This window comes from Xenopus laevis, chromosome 9_10S, assembly GCF_017654675.1.
Source record: "Xenopus laevis strain J_2021 chromosome 9_10S, Xenopus_laevis_v10.1, whole genome shotgun sequence".
Lineage (NCBI taxonomy): Eukaryota > Metazoa > Chordata > Amphibia > Anura > Pipidae > Xenopus > Xenopus laevis.
Window position 1 is genome coordinate 115,492,545 of NC_054388.1, and position 19,329 is coordinate 115,511,873.

At 41.2% G+C, this 19,329-nt stretch overlaps 1 protein-coding gene across 1 annotated transcript; it reads left to right on the top strand.

The window, feature by feature from the left end:
* Nucleotides 1-9,903: 9,903 nt before the first annotated feature.
* LOC121398812 lies at nt 9,904-14,307 on the top strand. The gene is made up of 5 exons (XM_041578130.1): nt 9,904-9,922; nt 11,045-11,208; nt 12,164-12,262; nt 12,362-12,547; nt 13,664-14,307. The coding sequence occupies exons 1-5, from the start codon at nt 9,904-9,906 to the stop codon at nt 13,835-13,837; spliced, it is 642 nt and encodes a 213-aa protein (XP_041434064.1). The 3' UTR covers nt 13,838-14,307.
* The last annotated feature ends 5,022 nt before the right edge of the window (nt 14,308-19,329 follow it).

Here is a 19,329-nt window from a genome sequence, read left to right on the forward strand (position 1 = left end):
TCATAAAGCCAAGGCTCATGTTATTTGTACCTATATAAAGCTGGTCTTGTAACTCTGACTCCTCTATTAAATACACCGAGGAGAACAACTGATGAAGTACGTCTGCTTTTTTTCTTCTAACCAAAATATTTCCATTTTTTTATGGAGCCACACTGTCGGTTCACTTCTTTTAACTACTGATATGCTTCAGAATGTTTTGTGATTAGTCCTTGCTTGTGAAGCAATCAGTTCCTCATTTTCTATTTTCTCCTGTTTTTTGCTTTACATCGCTTATATTATTTATAGGTCAAGAAGTTTCTGTCCCGTTAGACCTGTCAGATGTTCAGATAAGGCAATTCCTGTTTCTTATTGCTTGGGGGTTTCTATTAGAATACCCAGCCTCTCGCCCCCCCCAAAAAAGTGAGTGGCTTGGTCTGTATGTGGAAATTGCAGGGGGTTTTTATTGTAATTTTATATGGGATCTGATATTGGGTCAAACTGATCCCCTGTATTCCATGGGGAAACGTGGTATTGAATTACGGCCAATATATGAGATCAAGCAAAAAACACATTAAATCCCCAAGGAATAGAAAACGTATTATTATTCTAAGGAAAATATTTGGGGGACCTTCCACATTATAGCACAGATTGGGGGGATGCTAACTGCTCACAAAAAAGGAGCAACCAATCAGCAGTCAGAGTTCCTGACCCAAACTTGGAAACAAACGTGATTAGTCCCCTAATTCAGGTAAGAGCGTGAATAACCAATAGCTCAGCAGCAGCAGCAGAGGGTCATTCCCCGTGCCCAATAGAATGGCCAATGAGTGTGCAGTTTGTTACCCACCTGAGTGGCAGTCAGAGGACCCCATGTTCCAGCAGGATGGGGCTCAGGGAATTCCAGCCCAGGAGACATCCAGAAAATAGCAGCGTCTATACCAGCGCAGAGCCCAACAACCAATACCCCCCCCAATTGCCCCATTCCCCACACACAGGGGCAGTGTCACAGTGATGGGGTTCTGTGGCCTCACTTGCTTTGGGGGGAATTAAAGTATTAGAAAGGGGCAATTGAGACTTCTGGGAGTGGGGAGAGAACTGTGACAGTGCTGAGAGTGGGAAGAGAACAGTTTGAGAGTGCTGTAAGTAAAGGGAGAGTAGTGTAAGGGTGTTGGAAGTAGGAAGAGAGCATGGTAAGAATGTTGGAAGTAGTAGAGAAGCAGTGTAAAGTTGTTGGAAGTAGCAGAGAGCAGTGTAAGGGTGTTGGGAGTAGTTGAGAGCAGTGTAAGGGTGTTCGAAGCAGCAGAGAGCAGTGTAAGGGTGTTGGGAGTAGTAGAGAGCAATGTAAAGTTGTTGGAAACAGCAGAGAGCACTGTAAGGGAGTTGGATCTAGTAGAGTGCAGTGTAAAGTTGTTGGAAGTAGTAGAGAGCAGTGTACGGGTGTTGGGAGTAGTAGAGAGCAGTGTAAGGGTGTTGGGAGTAGTAGAGAGCACTTTAAGGGTGTTGGGAGTAGTAGAGAGCAGTGTGAGGGTGTTGTATGTAGCAGAGAGCAGTGTAAGGGTGTTGGAAGTAGTAGAGAGCAGTGTAAAGGTGTTGGAAGTAGTAGAGAGCAGTGTAAGGGTGTTGTATGTAGTAGAGAGCAGTGTAAAGTTGTTGGAAGCAGCAGAGAGCAGTGTAAGGGTGTTGTATGTAGTAGAGAGCAGTGTGAGGGTCTTGTATGTAGTAGAGAGCAGTGTGAGGGTGTTGGAAGCAGCAGAGAGCAGTGTAAAGTTGTTGGAAGTAGTAGAGAGCAGTGTGAGGGTGTTGGGAGTAGTAGAGAGCAGTGTAAAGTTATTGGAAGTAGTAGAGAGCAGTGTGAGGGTGTTGGGAGTAGTAGAGAGCAGTGTAAGGGTGCTGTAAGTAGGGGGAGAGTGGTGTAAGGGGGCTGTGAGTAGGAAGAGAGCAGTATAAGGGTGCAGGGAGTGGGAGGATAACAGTGAGAGAGCTTGGAGTAGGAGGAGAGCAGTATGGGGGTATCAGATAGTCGAGTGTCTCCCAGCTCTAAACTGTGGGAGCGAGTGCTGCTGTGTGTGTGTTGTGGCAGGAGCCATGACACAAGCCTGAGTTTCTACATTTCCCAACTGATCAAACCCACAACACAGCCGGCCAGTTGCAGGGAGTTTGTTGTGTACAATACAATTATCATCTATAATCAGAGGCCTGTGATGCACATACAGTATGGGGGAGAAGTCAGTGATTTCAATAGGAAAAGGTTCTCGACTGCGCTTCCCTGTTGCATATGGGATAATAATAACAATAATAATAACAATAATAATAATAATAACAATAATAATAATAATAACAATAATAATAATAATAATAATATCTCACTGTGACACTTAGGGAAACCAGTCAGCTTGTGGGACACTTTGCCTATATAAAGGAAATACATGTAAGGGCCTTTGTCCTGTAGTAGGATTGGCTGGTTGCTAGGGTCAGTGACCATGGCAACCACAAAGCAGACGTAATAAGAAGTTCATTTGGATACCCCAATCATTTAGTCATTATACTCCATTTCTGCCACCCAATTTGTTATCCCAACCACTGGCTGTAGTGAGGGTAACTAGGGTGATTGTTTCAATCGGTGCAAGCGTTGAAGGGAAACATTTCCAAACCACAAAGAGTAGAAGAAGCAGAAGCTCCACATTTCATATGAGAACTGGTTTGTAAGGTAAAGTTCCCAGCGCTGGGGCCCAGTGATACTTCATTATAGGGAAGAAACTGGTTCATTTATAATTAAGTGGAACCTGTGAGGGAACTGAGATGTTTCTCCCCTAGTGAAGTTTCTGCCTGGAGTCCAGTGGGGGGCCCATCACCCAGACTAAAGCCTTAGTTATTCTGAAACCAAAGGTGATATAAATGTCTTATAAATTACCCATCTGAGATAATGTGGGATTTCTCTCTCCAAATCTTCTGCAATACCAAAATGTACTACATTGGCCCCTTCAGTTCTGATTTCAGATTTGCTAAAAAAGAAAGTGGGTGAATCACTGCAAATGCCCTGGGCAGAGCTGATGGGAGAATGAGTCTTCTGCTGTTGGTGGAAAAGTCAAGAGAAGGACAATGAGGACAATAAACTGTTTAAACTGGTCAACGTTACAACTGGTCACTTTCTCAAGGACTTTAGAAGTCTTACAAGTAGCCAAAAAACATCAAGAAAACCTCACTAAACACAGGAGACTCATTCAGGTTGAGTGTATGAGTCCACCATATTTCAGGAGGGTTTCTTGGTGTTTTTTTGTAGGTTCATCACTAGAGAACAGGTCTACCCAGATCAGGAGAGGAAGAAAAAAATAATGGATCATCCAAAGTCTACTTTGAGGCGACTAAAAGAATAGACAGCATTAAATGTCCTCACAAAACAACTTGAGGAACTTAATATGTTAAGAGACAGTTTCTTCTGTCCCACAGAGACGTTTAAATAATAACTTTGTTGTTGTTTCTGAAGCTTCTTCTGAAACCATCGAGTTTGGTTCTAAGTTTACCTTTTATCTGTCTCACGTAAAAGAACATGGGAAGAAAAAAAGCAACTGGCGACTTTATATGAGGAAGCACTGAGCCCTAAAAATATTTTGTCAAAACATGAGAAAAGTGACCAAGATAACTTGAGTTAAGTCACGAGTAGCTGTTTTGTACCATTTTTGAAAAATTCACAAACCTGCCTGAACCTTCCATTGGATGACCCATTGTTGGCAGAATAGATTCATTAGGTTTCCTTTGCCAGCCAACTGAAAGATAATGACCATGTATTGCACTTGGTACACGTTATTTTTATTACAGAATAAATCATGTAGGTGGCTACTATATTGTAGTATACCACACAGCTTGGGTTTAGTATCTTTTAGAATTCCACATTAACCAATAAATGAAACTTTAAATAGATTTTATACTTGAAAATATCCTGTTCATTTTGCCCACAATTATTTTGTTCTTTGTTGGGAATATTATTATCTCAAAAATGTGGAATTTTCATGGGCACAAAGTTTACCTTGTTTCACACTGGGATCCTGAAAATATACAAACACTTAATATACACACACACACATTTGCAAACAACATGATCAAGACTAGAAGACTCTAGAAGAAGACTCTGGCAAATGTTTATGATCAATGTGATTGATTAGCAAACCTTCAAATAACTTGCCCTTAACAAATGTCAGACTTACTGGATTATAACTGCCAGGCTGAGATTGTTTAAATACTGTAATTATATTGGCTTTCCATGGTAGAATTGCACATGAGAGGGAGTCTCATCAAATAAGTCTGGGTAAAATAAAGCTCTCTACGTGATCTAGAGTGTACTCCATCAGGCCCAGGGAATTTAAGTGTTTAATACCAAGCATAATACCCAGTTGTTTCAGGATAAAGCTCAGGTTTTGGTAATAACTGTTGTTAACTCCAAAAAAAAACCCACATGGAAAACTATTGGAACGTCATATAAGTTAAATAATGTGGTTTGTATTAGAAATTAGAAATGGGAAAAGGAAGTGCTGATCAAGCAGAGTTATAGTAAATCACACAAATATAACTGAAGTGGTGGTTTCCCTCAGAGCTACACATCCTCTCTCCCTGTTCCTTTGCTTATAGTTTCCTTAATAGGATGTAACATTCATGTGCAGATTGTGATCTCTATGGGATCAGGGAACTCCTGAGCCTTTATCTTTTTTACTCTCAGAGCTGGATTAGTCAGTCAGTTTTAGGTTCCCATCAGTGTTAGGGGGCCCCTTAGGGAGCCTCACAAGAGCACAGTCATATAGCAATGGGGATAATAGTCTCTGGGAAGAGAGTTCCCTGTGGGATATCAGGTATAGTAGGGAGAGATGGTGCCTATAGTAACAGTGGATAATAGTCTCTGGGAAGGGAGTGTGACTGTGGGATAGAAGGTATAGTAGGGAGAGATGTGTCTATAGTAACAGTGGATAATAGTCTCTGGGAAGGGAGTGTGACTGTGGGATAGCAGGTATAGTAGGGAGAGATGGTGCCTATAGTAACAGTGGATAATAGTCTCTGGGAAGGGAGTGTGACTGTGGGATAGCAGGTATAGTAGGGAGAGATGTGTCTATAGTAACAGTGGATAATAGTCTCTGGGAAGGGAGTGTGACTGTGGGATAGCAGGTATAGAAGGGAGAGATGTGCCTATAGTAACAGTGGATAATAGTCTCTGGGAAGGGAGTGTGACTATGGGATAGCAGGTATAGTAGGGAGAGATGTGTCTATAGTAACAGTGGATAATAGTCTCTGGGAAGGGAGTGTGACTGTGGGATAGCAGGTATAGTAGGGAGAGATGGTGTCTATAGTAACAGTGGATAATAGTCTCTGGGAAGGGAGTGTGACTGTGGGATAGCAGGTATAGTAGAGGGAGATGGCGCCTGTAGTAGCAGTGGAATGTTGTTTAATCCATCCCAGGGGTGTAATTAGCTGGTCTTTCAGGTATAAGTTAAAATTGCAATATTTATATTATAGGTATATTTAAAGGGATCCTGTCATCGGAAAACATGTTTTTTTTCAAAACACATCAGTTAATAGTGCTACTCCAGCAGAATTCTGCACTGAAATCCATTTCTCAAAAGAGCAAACAGATTTTTTTATATTCAATTTTGAAATCTGACATGGGGCTAGACATTTTGTCAATTTCCCAGATGCCCCTGGTCATGTGACTTGTGCCTGCACTTTAGGAGAGAAATGCTTTCTGGCAGGCTGTTGTTTCTCCTACTCAATGTAACTGAATGTGTCTCAGTGGGACATGGATTTTACTATTGAGTGTTGTTCTTAGATCTACCAGGCAGCTGTTATCTTGTGTTTGGGAGCTGCTATCTGGTTACCTTCATATTGTTCTTTTGTTTGGCTGCTGGGGGGGGGGAAAGGGAGGGGGTGACATCACTCCAACTTGCAGTACAGCAGTAAAGAGTGACTGAAGTTTATCAGAGCACAAGACTTGGGGCAGCTGGGAAATTGACAATATGTCTAGCCCCATGTAGGATTTCAAAATTGAATATAAAAAAATCTGTTTGCTCTTTTGAGAAATGGATTTCAGTGCAGAATTCTACTGGAGCCGCACTATTAACTGATTCATTTTGAAAAAAGTTTTTTTTCCCATGACAGTGTCCCTTTCGAAGCCAAAAACAAAGAAAAGTTAGATGTTGGTGCCTCCACGAGCAGAAATAATGAAACATACCCTTCCTGGCAAACACTGGATATTTACTTCCTACTCAGAATGATCTATTTTGTTAATTTTTTAGTTCTGCCAATGCCCTTCCGAATGTTGTTAATGAGCAAATATGCCAGGATTATATATCCAGCAATGTTTTAGACTTAAACTATACAAAGAGCCCAGATATATTTATTTTCCTGCCTCCCAAACATCCTGTGGGAATGATGAGCCTCAGGCTGGTTTAGAGGTAAATACGTGACTAGAGATCTGGGCTCTTTCTGAGAATCCAAACGTGACAATCACAATGAGCCTCTCGGTCTCACTAACTATAGATTTAGGAATCTGCTGTGAGACATGTGAGGACGCAGTGGTATATAACTGGGAATGGAAAGGAACTTCCTCATGAAATTATTTATGGAATTGAAGTTCCCACAGAAACTGAGGTTGTTCAAGGTAAAAATGGATCAATGAAGATTCTAGTTCATCCATCTTTACCTCTACTGTTGAGTTGAGGTTCCACAGAAAACAAAGATGCCCGGCCCTACTTTCTAACAAGAGTTTGTTCTAATTCTACTTATCTCCTGAAAGCTTCATGATCTTCTTCTTTCCTGTACCACCCCAAGATCCCTTGTCTCATTCACTAGGGAAATTCATTATATGAAGGTACACTTCTATATCTGTTCTCCTGGCAGAACTTTCTGCTCTTTTGAGAGGAAAGAAGTAATGGAGAAAGAGATAAACAAAAGGATATATTCATAGCAATGGTCTCCCCAAAATGCCCTGAGATGCTGTGAGGATGATAAAGGTCAATGGATAGTAATATAACAATACTCTACTAGTCAGAAAAGACTCAGCAAAACGTTATACGGGGAACTGAGACATGAGGTGAAAGAGGAAATATCTCCTGGCCAAGGAGGGGTGAAGTTGTACAAAGAAGGGACATGTTCAGATTCAGGGTGAGGTGCAACGTGGGTGAAAGTGGTGGTGGGGTCATAGTGGCTCCCATTAAATGCACACCATTATACAACAGTTGTCGACCTGTTACAAGAGTGAAAAAAAAGAGTTTTTGGGCTATTTAATGATACAATTGTGTGTTTGGGACACCATGAAAGGAAAATACCTTTATTTACAGATACTTGGCTACATCCATGATGTTGCAATCAGCCCCAAAGACAATCCTTCCCTCAATACCAAATGATCACAAAGCTCAATGTCTCATCATCAGTCATGAAATAATGAGGGGATGAGGCAAAAAAGACGATGATTCACTTGTTGCACAATTAAGCACAGGCCTTCTGTACGGAGAGTTTGCAAATTCAACACAAGAAACCAATAAATGAGCTGAAAAAGGATTTCACATTTCAGAGTCAGTCAGAAATTTCCCACATTTGTTACCAGTTACATGTGCAGTTAGACAGGGGGATGCTCGGAGTTGGCACTAAGTACTGGGGTTATACTGGTTCCCACTGAGCCCACGCACACACATAACTGTCAGCTGGATAACCAGAAGCAGAAGTAGCTCACGTAACCACCTAGTCATTGAAAGCCACACACACACACCAACACACAAATCTTATTACTACACCTTCCAAGCACCCCTTGTACATTGCACAGATACACCAGGTTGTAATAACACAAACACAGAAGGCACATTTTGCATTGAAACCTGCAGTGTAAAACCAAGCAGTAAACTGTCCAATCTGACAGTTGTTTGTTGTCTTAATCAATTCCTATTGTGATTCAGGCGCCAATCCTTGGTTTGTCGTCTGGCATTTGGCATCTACATAGAACACACACTCCTTGCAGACAGTGACTAGAATTAAACCTAGGACCAATAGAAAGATGAATCAACTATTATTACTCCCCAGGGTCTGGCTGCATTCTGCAGAGGTGTGCAGAGTTGACAGTTGCAAGGCCCCTTTATGAATACAGCACAGCCAAACACAGGGTGCACTGTATGCCTGGGGAAGAGGTATCTATCTAACAGCACTCAACACAACAAAAAGGTACAGGTGAGAAAGGTAAAATAAAAAATATTATACTACATTTGTTTTCTTCTTGTGTCTCATGTTACCCATTAGAATGCTGTGAAATATGGGTTTTATTTCATCTTAATAAAATGTAGCAGATGTATTGGGTTGTTCTGACTCTAGTTTGCAGTTATCAGAGAGTGCTCATAAGTCATTATATTGGATCCAAACAATCCCATGTACTCCCACTGACCTTAAATGCGATTACATGGAAAGCTCTGTGGTTTCTAATCTGGTCTGGTTGCTCCTTGTAGCAACGTTGACCCTGATTCCTCATAAGACTGAAGTGCTCAAATATGTGGGTAAAACACAGTGGAAATTACCATAGGGTTACATCCATTTAGTCTTTCATATGTCCTAATAATCAGGGACATAATATTCCAAGCTGTTGCTTATTTATGCAAGTCTTTCCCAGATGTTAGCTCAGCAGAGAGATTTTACATGTTTTTTTTTTTTTTTTTTACAAAACTGTCATCATTGCCATCTTGGCAAAATGTTCAATATATCAGACTTGCAGGCTTGCAGTTCTGTGGTTTAGATTCTACCACACCATACATTTCCCTGTTTGCAGTTTTCAATTTTGCATTCAAATCTTTCATTGCAATTTGCAAATTTCCATTAATATAATATTCCAAAATTTTCAGTCTAAAACAAAGAAAATCAATACATTTTTTTTTAGAAAAGCATCAAAGAGAAATATGTTTCCAATCTGCATTAATGTTCAATGTACCAGACTTGCAGGCTTGCTGTTCTGTGCTCAAGATACATTTCCCTGTCTGCAGGTTTTAATCTTGCATTTAAATATTTCATTGTAATTTGCAGATTTTCATTAATAAAATATTACAAGTTTTTAATTTTGCATTCAAATCTTTTTATTGCAACTTGCAAATTTTTACTATAAAAATATTCCAGCGTTTTCAGTCTAGACCAGTGGCTCATTGCATGTTGCTCCCAGTGGCCTCAAATCAGGTGCTTATTTTTGAGTTTCTGGCTTGGAGACTTGCAAACAGCCTCCTAGGAGCTATTAAATAGCCAATCACATCTCTTGTTTGGCACCACAAAGACTTTTATTATGTTTGTGTTGCTCCCCAACTCTTTTACATTTGAATATGGCTCACAGGTAAAAAAGGACCCCTGGTCTAGATCAAAGAAAATCAATCAAAACATCTCAGAAAAACCTCAAAGGGAACTATGTTTCCAATCTGCATTAATGTTCAATGTATCAGACTTGCAGGTTTGCAGTTCTGTGCTTGAGATTCTGCCACACCATACATTTCCCTGTCTGTATTAAGATAATCAGTCTTTTAAAAAACAAAATTACTGCAGCCTGATGAATACTCTTTATTATATGCTAAGCTACTTTATAATTGTTTCAAATATTTTTTCACTCTGAACCAGGTGGGTATAAAAAAGGAGCTTTCGGCTGCGAGAGTAAATGCAAAATAGACACAATTCTTTCAGTAGCAGAGAACTGTCCATAGTTTCTTCGAAAAAGCCTTGAGCCTGCACTAGTCTCTCTATAAGAAAAAAGAGAACTGCTGAAAGCCCAAGAGACCTCAGATGAAAAGGAATATCCCCTTCCCATAAACTAAAATATAGACTGGAAGGGTGAAACTGAAACTTCTCCATGACTATATAACCTCCAAGGCAAAATGTAAGCAGGACATAGAAATACAAGGAGAAGACACTTGACAGCTCATCTCAGATAAGATGAACAAGCTTCTACAAGGTAAGTGTTTGGCACAGATATTTTATTGTGTTCTTGGGGTTACTATATGCTCAAAATCTGCCCACCCATCCATGGGTCCTTGTGGACTGTCAGCCTCTAGGAGGATATGTTTGGCAATACGTGTGGTATTATACCTCCACAAGTTGCCTGCAAGCCAGAAAGCCTCAGTTGGGAGCAAAATACAAGGGGCTGGTGGCAACATGTTGCTTGAGACAATGGTTGTGAGACAATGAGGCAGTCTCATGGTTCTTAGGGGTTCTTCATGTTTATACACCTGTAAAGTTACAGAACAATGGAGACAAGAGTTTTTTTCAGGTTTGGTTTGCACACAGTCACTCTCAGATTCATCTCCATAACACTATCTCCATAAGTCACAACAGTCTCCCAGTTCTGATATAATGGATGGATAACCACAGATAATTCTCATATTTCAAACTAAAATCAACTTAGCAGTCGCTGAGCTTCTGCCTTCTGAGATGAATGTGCTGAGACACAAGAGATGAGACAGAGTTGTTTGCATGACGTTATTGTTATCGTAAATGTTATGGTCTCAACAAGAGGAATTTTCTGGTCCAGCCGGGGGTGGTGTCTGACAGTAATAGCACTGAGCTTCTTGTTCACAAGGCAGGAAATTTGAGTGTTACTAATAATAAAATTACCCAATGTAGACTGTTGTGAAATTGCAAGAAATCAGGAAGACGAGATAATAACATCACATAGAGAATAGTGGAGGGGTGTGAAAGAGAGGAACAGAAAAAAAGAGACGGGGGATGCACCAAGACACAGAGAGAGTGCAAGACCAAACTAAGGAAGGCTTGGCTTTGGATATGGTGGAGACATCTTTGGGCAATAACAGGAGTGAAGCAGAAGCCTGTGTGTCAGGAATAAAGGAGAATTCAAAGGGATTTGGGAAAATCATAAGTTGGCTGAAACAAATTCAAAGACTGGTGGAGAGGAATGTCATTTAATTCAGAGGAAGACTGAGAGGACAGAGACAATGTCTTTGGTGGTTGACATTGTCAGAGGAGGAGCACTGCCTTGTTTCTCCTTTTCCTTAAGCCTTGCTTGTTGTCTCTATCAGACTCTGCCACCCAGTTACATTCAATTGCTCTCTGCCTTTAGGTGTGCTTATGGTCCTGCTGACCCTTTGTGTAGTAATCAGAGAGCTACATGGGGCCCCAATGGAGGTAAAATATGAAAGGGTCAGTAATTGGGATGAATTTAGTAACAGTCTGAAACTCTCCAAGAAGCTATTGAATGAGAGCCGGAACCTGAAAATTATCTATGTAAGTACCTAAGTGTGGGTGTTATGCTGTGTTTTATTTTGTCATTTGCTTGTTGGGGATCCTCTTGCTGATTCATCCTGTCCCTCTATGTCTATCTCCTCCTCCTACAAAGACCTAAACTACCCTGTTCTGCTCCATCCTTCTCCTTTCTCTCCCTTTGACTTAATCCATCCTGTTTCCTCTATGGTTCTTATCTGTCTCACAAGGACCACAATCCTACTCTCTGCCTTAGGCCCCCCTTCTTCCTCTTCCATTGACCAAATATGTCCTAACCCTAACACTAAGTAACACTGACAATTCCAACATTCAGAGAACGATGGACACCAAGAGAGAGATTTGCAAGAAAACTAAGGCAGGTTGTAGTCAACCTTGTCTTGAATACATCGAAAGATGTATAAATAGACCAAGAGGCATTATGGGGGCAATAAAGTCTAGCCTGTTGGGACATAATATTAGGAGGGACAGGCAGCGAGCTAGGGTGGATAAACAAAAGTCAAATGAAATGGTAATGGAGAGAAACTTCCCATTACCTTTTACTTTGACCAAGTAGAAATATAGAAAATTCAAAAACTAGTGTAGATGAGTTCATCTCAGCCATTCTGTGCCTCGCTTTGCAAGACCTAATTCATCTTGTGCCTTTTTATCCTCCTCTTACTTCTTTCATGGACTTACTTGTTTATTATTCTTATATCACTTCAATGTTTCTCAGCCAACCCATCCCTCTTCCATTGCTCTTATCTGTCCTATCCGTCTTCTATGTTCTTGCATCTTTTTCACACTCTCAGCCATATTGATTCTTTACATCCTCTTCATACCATTCCTATTGCCTTTTTCATTCTCTGTCCTCCTCATCAATTGTTATCCTTCTCTTCACCTTTTTTCTATGGCTCTCAGTTATTTCATACTTTAGGTTCTATGAATGTCACTAAAATAACTATGGGTTCCTCCTTTCTAGGTGGAATCATGGTTGAAGGGGGCCCATGTAAATTTCTCCAGAAGCTTGGGAAACCTCCCCTTAGCCAGCATTAAGATCAATGATTGGCTCAGGCTAAAGGTGAGTATGTTCCCATGGCCACTTTTATATTTATTTTGCACTTCTACTTCACATTTTATCTCACTCCATCTTTCCTTCTCATAAATGTCTCTTCCCCAGGCAGGAGAACGTCTTAGGCTGTTGCATGAGGGTCTACAGGTGTTTCCAGTGTATCTGAAGAAGCTGGAGGAGTGGAAGGAGAAGGAAGATTCTCACCTGAGTGGCGATGGATCTATTCCTTTTGCTAGAAGGATCAGTATTGTGCAACTAGACCTTCGAGATCTTCTGCACCATATCAAGATACAGGTAAGTGATCTGAAGTATATGGGTTGTTTTGGGTTAGTGACCTAGATCTGTAGTGAAAATCATCCAAATACAGTATGCAAATAAGCTATAATTAGGGATGTCGCGGACTGTTCGCCGGCGAACTTGTTCGCGCGAACATCGACCGTTCGCGTCCGCCGAATGTTCGCGAACGTAACGCAACGTTCGCCAATTTGGGTTGGCCTTAGCTGGCGCTTATTTTTGACCTCTCACCCCAGACCAGCAGATACATGGCAGCCAATCAGGAAGCTCTCCCTCCTGGACCACCCCCACACCCCCTGGACCACTCCCCTTCCATATATAAACTGAAGCCCTGCAGCGTTTTTTCATTCTGCCTGTGTGTGCTTGGAAGAGCTAGTGTAGGGAGAGAGCTGCTAGTGATTTGAGGGACAGTTGATAGTAACTTTGCTGGCTAGTAATCTACTTGATACTGCTCTGTATTGTAGGGACAGAACTCTGCAGGGATTTGAGGGACATTTTAGGTTAGGTAGCTTTGCTGGCTAGTAATCTACCTTCTACTGCAGTGCTCTGTATGTAGCTGCTGTGGGCAGCTGTCTGTCCTGCTGCTGATCTCTCATCTGCATCTGTTCTTCAAACCACTGCCACCTAGCTGTGTGAGCTTTTTCACATTCTGTCTAAATATCAATAATAATACCGTCTCCAGAAACATCACCTGAGTGACGTAGTGTGATTTCTGCCCTTTACAGCACAAAACGCAGCGCTGTGTCAACAATGGATTTTTCAGATACATTTTTGCCCTTGATCCCCCTCTGGCATGCCACTGTCCAGGTCGTTGCACCCTTTAAACAACTTTAAAATCATTTTTCTGGCCAGAAATGTCTTTTCTAGCTTTTAAAATTCGCCTTCCCATTGAAGTCTATGGGGTTCGCAACGTTCGCGAACCGTTCGCATTTTTGTCCGGACGTTCGCGAACATGTCCGCGAACATTTTTTCCGACGTTCGCTACATCCCTAACTATAATCCAATATTGTACCATCCAAGGGAAGCAATACAGCAACCCCAACCCTTCTGTATAATTACATATATATTAATACTTTCCTGCCATACTGATTTGACTTTTTGGAATTTTTTTTGTAGATGTCAGTATTTAAGGTTTCCCCTTCTGAGTCCCTAACTGTGATGGAACCCTCTTCCGATGGCAGTGACTGGCACAGCCGTATTGTGATGTTCCAGGCCCTACGAAGCATGGAGCAGTTCCTGTTTCGGGCGGTGAGAGAGTATACCGCATTGCGCCACACCACCAGAGATTAAGAGGGGGTTGGGCTGGGGAGTCACATGCACATTAGGCTGGTTATCCGGCTGACCCCCTTTGATTCCCACAAGTCCTTATACAGACACTATGCAAAATTTGTACTGGGCACAGGCTGTTGGGAAGTCTGTGATTGCTGGGAGCAAAATGTTTTCATGGCCCAGATAAGGAGGCAACATTTGCACTGCAGGGCTCCATACAACTGATTGGATTCTATATAAAATTACCTAGAGCTGATACAGGATTCTTCATAGTGCAAACTACTACTGCAAACATTGCAGAGCTCATCCCATGTTTTTACAGTCAGTACCCATCCCTGAAATTCCTTCTACTGCTCCAGATCTCTTGCTCCTCCTTCTAAAAAAAACATCCATCAAACACCTCATTCTTCTCTATTAGCCCATCCCTATCACCCCTCCTATTGCTCCATATAACCCTCCCTCTAACTCCTCCCATTGCTCCATATAACCCTCCCTATAGCTCCTCCCATTGCTCCATATAACCCTCCCTATAACTCCTCCCATTGCTCCATATAACCCTCCCTATAACTCCTCCTATTGTTCCATGTAACCCTCCCTATAACTCCTCCTATTGCTCCATATAACTCTCCCTATAACTCCTCCTATTGCTCCATATAACCCTCCCTATAACTCCTCCTATTGCTCCATATAACCCACCCTATAACTCCTCCCATTGCTCCATATAACTCCTCCCTCTAACTCCTACTATTGCTCCATATACCCCTCCCTATAACTCCTCCTATTGCTCCATATAACCCTCCCTATAACTCCTCCTATTACTCCATATAACCCTCCCTATAACTCCTCCTATTGCTCCATATAACCCTCCCTATAACTCCTCCTATTGCTCCATATAACCCTCCCTATAACTCCTCCTATTGCTCCATATAACCCTCCCTATAACTCCTCCCATTGTTCCATATAACCCTCCCTATAACTCCTCCTATTGTTCCATATAACCCTCCCTATAACTCCTCCTATTGTTCCATATAAACCTCCCTATAACTCCTCCTATTGTTCCATATAACCCTCCCTATAACTCCTCCTATTGCTCCATATAACCCTCCCTATAACTCCTCCTATTGCTCCATATAACCCTCCCTATAACTCCTCCTATTGCTCCATATAACCCTCCCTATAACTCCTCCTATTGCTCCATATAACTCTCCCTATAACTCCTCTTATGAAGTAGTTCAAACCAATAACGAAATTTACAGCTGAAAAAAATCCGTTTATGTCTCGACTTCAATGAATTTTCCTTGTAGCAGTTGACTGACTTCCCAGCATGCTTTGCCATTTCCGTTACATATTGACAGTATTTTTGTACCTGACTTTGTTACAATATTTATTATATTAGGGGGAAAGGGGTATTTAAACATATTTATTGATGTAGGGGTGTGTCAGATGTATAAAGTAATGTAGGATTTGGCGGTTGAAGGAAAGGAAATGACGGTTCCTTTATAAAGGCAAAATGTTCCCTGAACCCTGTGGCTGATCCCTATGGGATTGACATTTGTCTATATCAGACGTTGCCTCTATAAAAGACCAATAATTCTACTCATATTGTAACTGGAACTCTAATAGATGCCGTAGCTTTGGGTGCTACTCAGTTGGTAGAATGTTGGTTATATCCTATAGTGCAACTGTATTGTAGCTCCATCATGGTATTGTCATGGTATTGTCCTTAGAGTCCAATCCATGGTCTAATAGGTGAACTGGTCCTTCTGTATAGTACCCGTGGTGGTACAACAATGGGCACAGAAGGATCAACAGAAGGAATGTGAAAGTGAATTGGGCTCTATACAGAGGCACCATGGCACTTATTAGACTGTGAATGAGATGAAGAATCAGGGCACCGGTACCAGGGTTCACTGTAAGATCGCAAGGGCAAACCCAGGGGCAATAGTGGCTGCTGTGCGACATCCCATAATGCAGAACCACCTAGATCCATCATTATGTGTTGTCATTGTGTATTTATTTCAGAACTTGACTAAATAAAAGGATTTTCTAAGAGTTATGGCACTTTGGACATTTTGATTGATGCCACAATGGATCACCTTGCTGAGGCTCACTCTCCGTTGCCCAGGGGTCTCACAGCCACATTCTAGGCATTTCGATCCATTCTATAAATATCTAAAACACTTAGGATCTCTTTTCCCGTTGCTTTGGAACACATCACTGCACAATGAACAGACTGACGCCACAATCACTTAACTGCACAACCGCTTTTTAGACATTTTAATCAGTAATATAAGCAAAGTGCATGGGTTACAGCCCATTGCAAGGAATATGAAGCTCCACACGTATCTGGAGACCCCTGTTTGCTTCTCAAGGGAGGGGATTTCTTGACAGTGGGAAACGACCCTACAGAAAATCAAAATGCCCCAGTTGCCATAGCCCTTAGCCCCCCGTGGGGCTGTTCATAGGATTTTTTCCAACCTGGATATAGAAGCAATGTGATGTTTACCTGAAGTTGGGAAATCTAAAAAGAATGTCTGCCCTGCCATTAATATACCCCCAAGATAGGGATACACCCCATAATAACTGTCAGCAGAGCACTTGTATGACATCATTGTATATGACACCATTGTGGTATCACTAGTGCAGGGAGTCACACAAGACTCAGTGTCACAAGCGCAGAATCAGCTGCTGGAAGTTCTTTGCTTTTATTGGTAATGGGGGGGGGGGGGGGGTAACATTCATTTGTGCCCCAAATGCCCCAAATCTGATGAATTCTCTGATGTTTCTCATTTCAGTCGATTTTCTATATAATTTCTATTTTTGTGGTTTTATTTATTACAATAAAGTTTGTGTATATGAAGAGTGTTTTGTGCTTGAGAGGTGCCCCCCCACTCAGGTTCTGCTCACTCCGTTAACCCTTTGCAGGAAAGGAAAACACCCAATGAGAGAGCTGGAATATCCCTTCTCTGCTGCTCGGAAAATCTGGTTATTTTGAATCACCAGAGAATGGGGGAATTTTTGTAATTTACCAGAAATTATACTGCCCCATATTTATCCCAGTACTGCCCCCCTCACCCATACACACCAACAAGACACACACACCTCAATACACAGACACGTGACGCAACACACACCTCAATACACACACCCCAAGACACACACCCATACACACCAACACACACCCCAATACACACCCAAATAAACACACCCAATAGACACCCCCCAATACACACCCCAATAGACACACACAACCCAACACACACACCCCAATAGACACACACATCCCAATACACACACACCCCAATAGACACACACACACCCCAATACACATACACCCCAATAGACACACACACCCCAGAAGACACAGATACCCAATCACACGCTCACACATACAAACTCCTACACTGGGGAACCTGGGCCCACTGGAAAACCAAATATGTATGAGGGTATAGCTTATTGTGTGCCCAGAACATTCCTTCTCTGTATATTTATATTTATACATATGGGAGGAGGAGGTGCCATATTGATTCCCTTAGACAGTACAGTATGAGGGTATAGCTTATTGTGTGCCCAGAACATTCCTTCTCTGTATATTTGTATTTATACATATGGGAGGAGGGAGGTGCCATATTGATTCCCTTAGACAGTACAGTATGAGGGTATAGCTTATTGTGTGCCCAGAACATTCCTTCTCTGTATATTTGTATTTATACATATGGGAGGAGGAGGTGCCATATTGATTCCCTTAGACAGTACAGTATGAGGGTATAGCTTATTGTGTGCCCAGAACATTCCTTCTCTGTATATTTATATTTATACATATGGGAGGAGGAGGTGCCATATTGATTCCCTTAGACAGTACAGTATGAGGGTATAGCTTATTGTGTGCCCAGAACATTCCTTCTCTGTATATTTGTATTTATACATATGGGAGGAGGGAGGTGCCATATTGATTCCCTTAGACAGTACAGTATGAGGGTATAGCTTATTGTGTGCCCAGAACATTCCTTCTCTGTATATTTGTATTTATACATATGGGAGGAGGAGGTGCCATATTGATTCCCTTAGACAGTACAGTATGAGGGTATAGCTTATTGTGTGCCCAGAACATTCCTTCTCTGTATATTTGTATTTATACATATGGGAGGAGGGAGGTGCCATATTGATTCCTTAGACAGTACAGTATGAGGGTATAGCTTATTGTGTGCCCAGAACATTCCTTCTCTGTATATTTGTATTTATACATATGGGAGGAGGAGGTGCCATATTGATTTCCTTAGACAGTACAGTATGAGGGTATAGCTTATTGTGTGCCCAGAACATTCCTTCTCTGTATATTTGTATTTATACATATGGGAGGAGGAGGTGCCATATTGATTCCCTTAGACAGTACAGTATGAGGGTATAGCTTATTGTGTGCCCAGAACATTCCTTCTCTGTATATTTGTATTTATACATATGGGAGGAGGGAGGTGCCATATTGATTCCCTTAGACAGTACAGTATGAGGGTATAGCTTATTGTGTGCCCAGAACATTCCTTCTCTGTATATTTGTATTTATACATATGGGAGGAGGAGGTGCCATATTGATTCCCTTAGACAGTACAGTACGAGGGTATAGCTTATTGTGTGCCCAGAACATTCCTTCTCTGTATATTTGTATTTATACATATGGGAGGAGGAGGTGCCATATTGATTCCCTTAGACAGTACAGTATGAGGGTATAGCTTATTGTGTGCCCAGAACATTCCTTCTCTGTATATTTGTATTTATACATATGGGAGGAGGTGCCATATTGATTCCCTTAGACAGTACAGTATGAGGGTATGGCTTATTGTGTGCCCAGAACATTCCTTCTCTGTATATTTGTATTTATACATACGGGAGGAGGAGGTGCCATATTGATTCCCTTAGACAGTACAGTATGAGGGTATAGCTTATTGTGTGCCCAGAACATTCTGGGAGGGAGATGCCAAACTAAAAAGAATAGCAAAAATGATGCTACTAAAAATATTTTTTTAAATCAAAATGTAAAAGATAGATGACATTAAAATACATAGCGCTTTTTCTAGTTGCATAGGAAAATAAAATAATTAATAAATGGAAAATGATAGGTCGGTTATTGTTGGGAAACCTACAATTCCAAACCACTCAATCTTTTCAGAAGAGATTGATCTGATTCACATGAGTGGAAGAAAGCAGAGGGGTGTACCAGTAAATTACAGAATACATACAGAATAGCAGTATCAAATATTTGAAAATATAAATTTTTAAAAATTAAAAACAGTTTTAAAGATACAATATTGGAAAAAAAAAGATAAATACCATTTTTAAAGATTCAAAATATTATTATATCAAAAATGTAGCCTGACAAGCCCTCCCAGGCCAGTCATGTTTGATGCCACTTTTTAGATTTTGGCACAATATTTTGGCAAATAAATAAGATTGGGAAAAGATGCTGAGATGATTCACATCTACATTAAATTTAAATTTGATCATTTAGAATTGTAACT

Bases quoted from the DNA above. Each gene is read 5' to 3' on its own strand.
- LOC121398812 (XM_041578130.1), top strand. The intron at 11,209-12,163 runs GTAAGTACCTAA...CCTCCTTTCTAG, and splicing joins GGAACCTGAAAATTATCTAT to GTGGAATCATGGTTGAAGGG. The intron at 12,263-12,361 runs GTGAGTATGTTC...TCTCTTCCCCAG, and splicing joins ATGATTGGCTCAGGCTAAAG to GCAGGAGAACGTCTTAGGCT.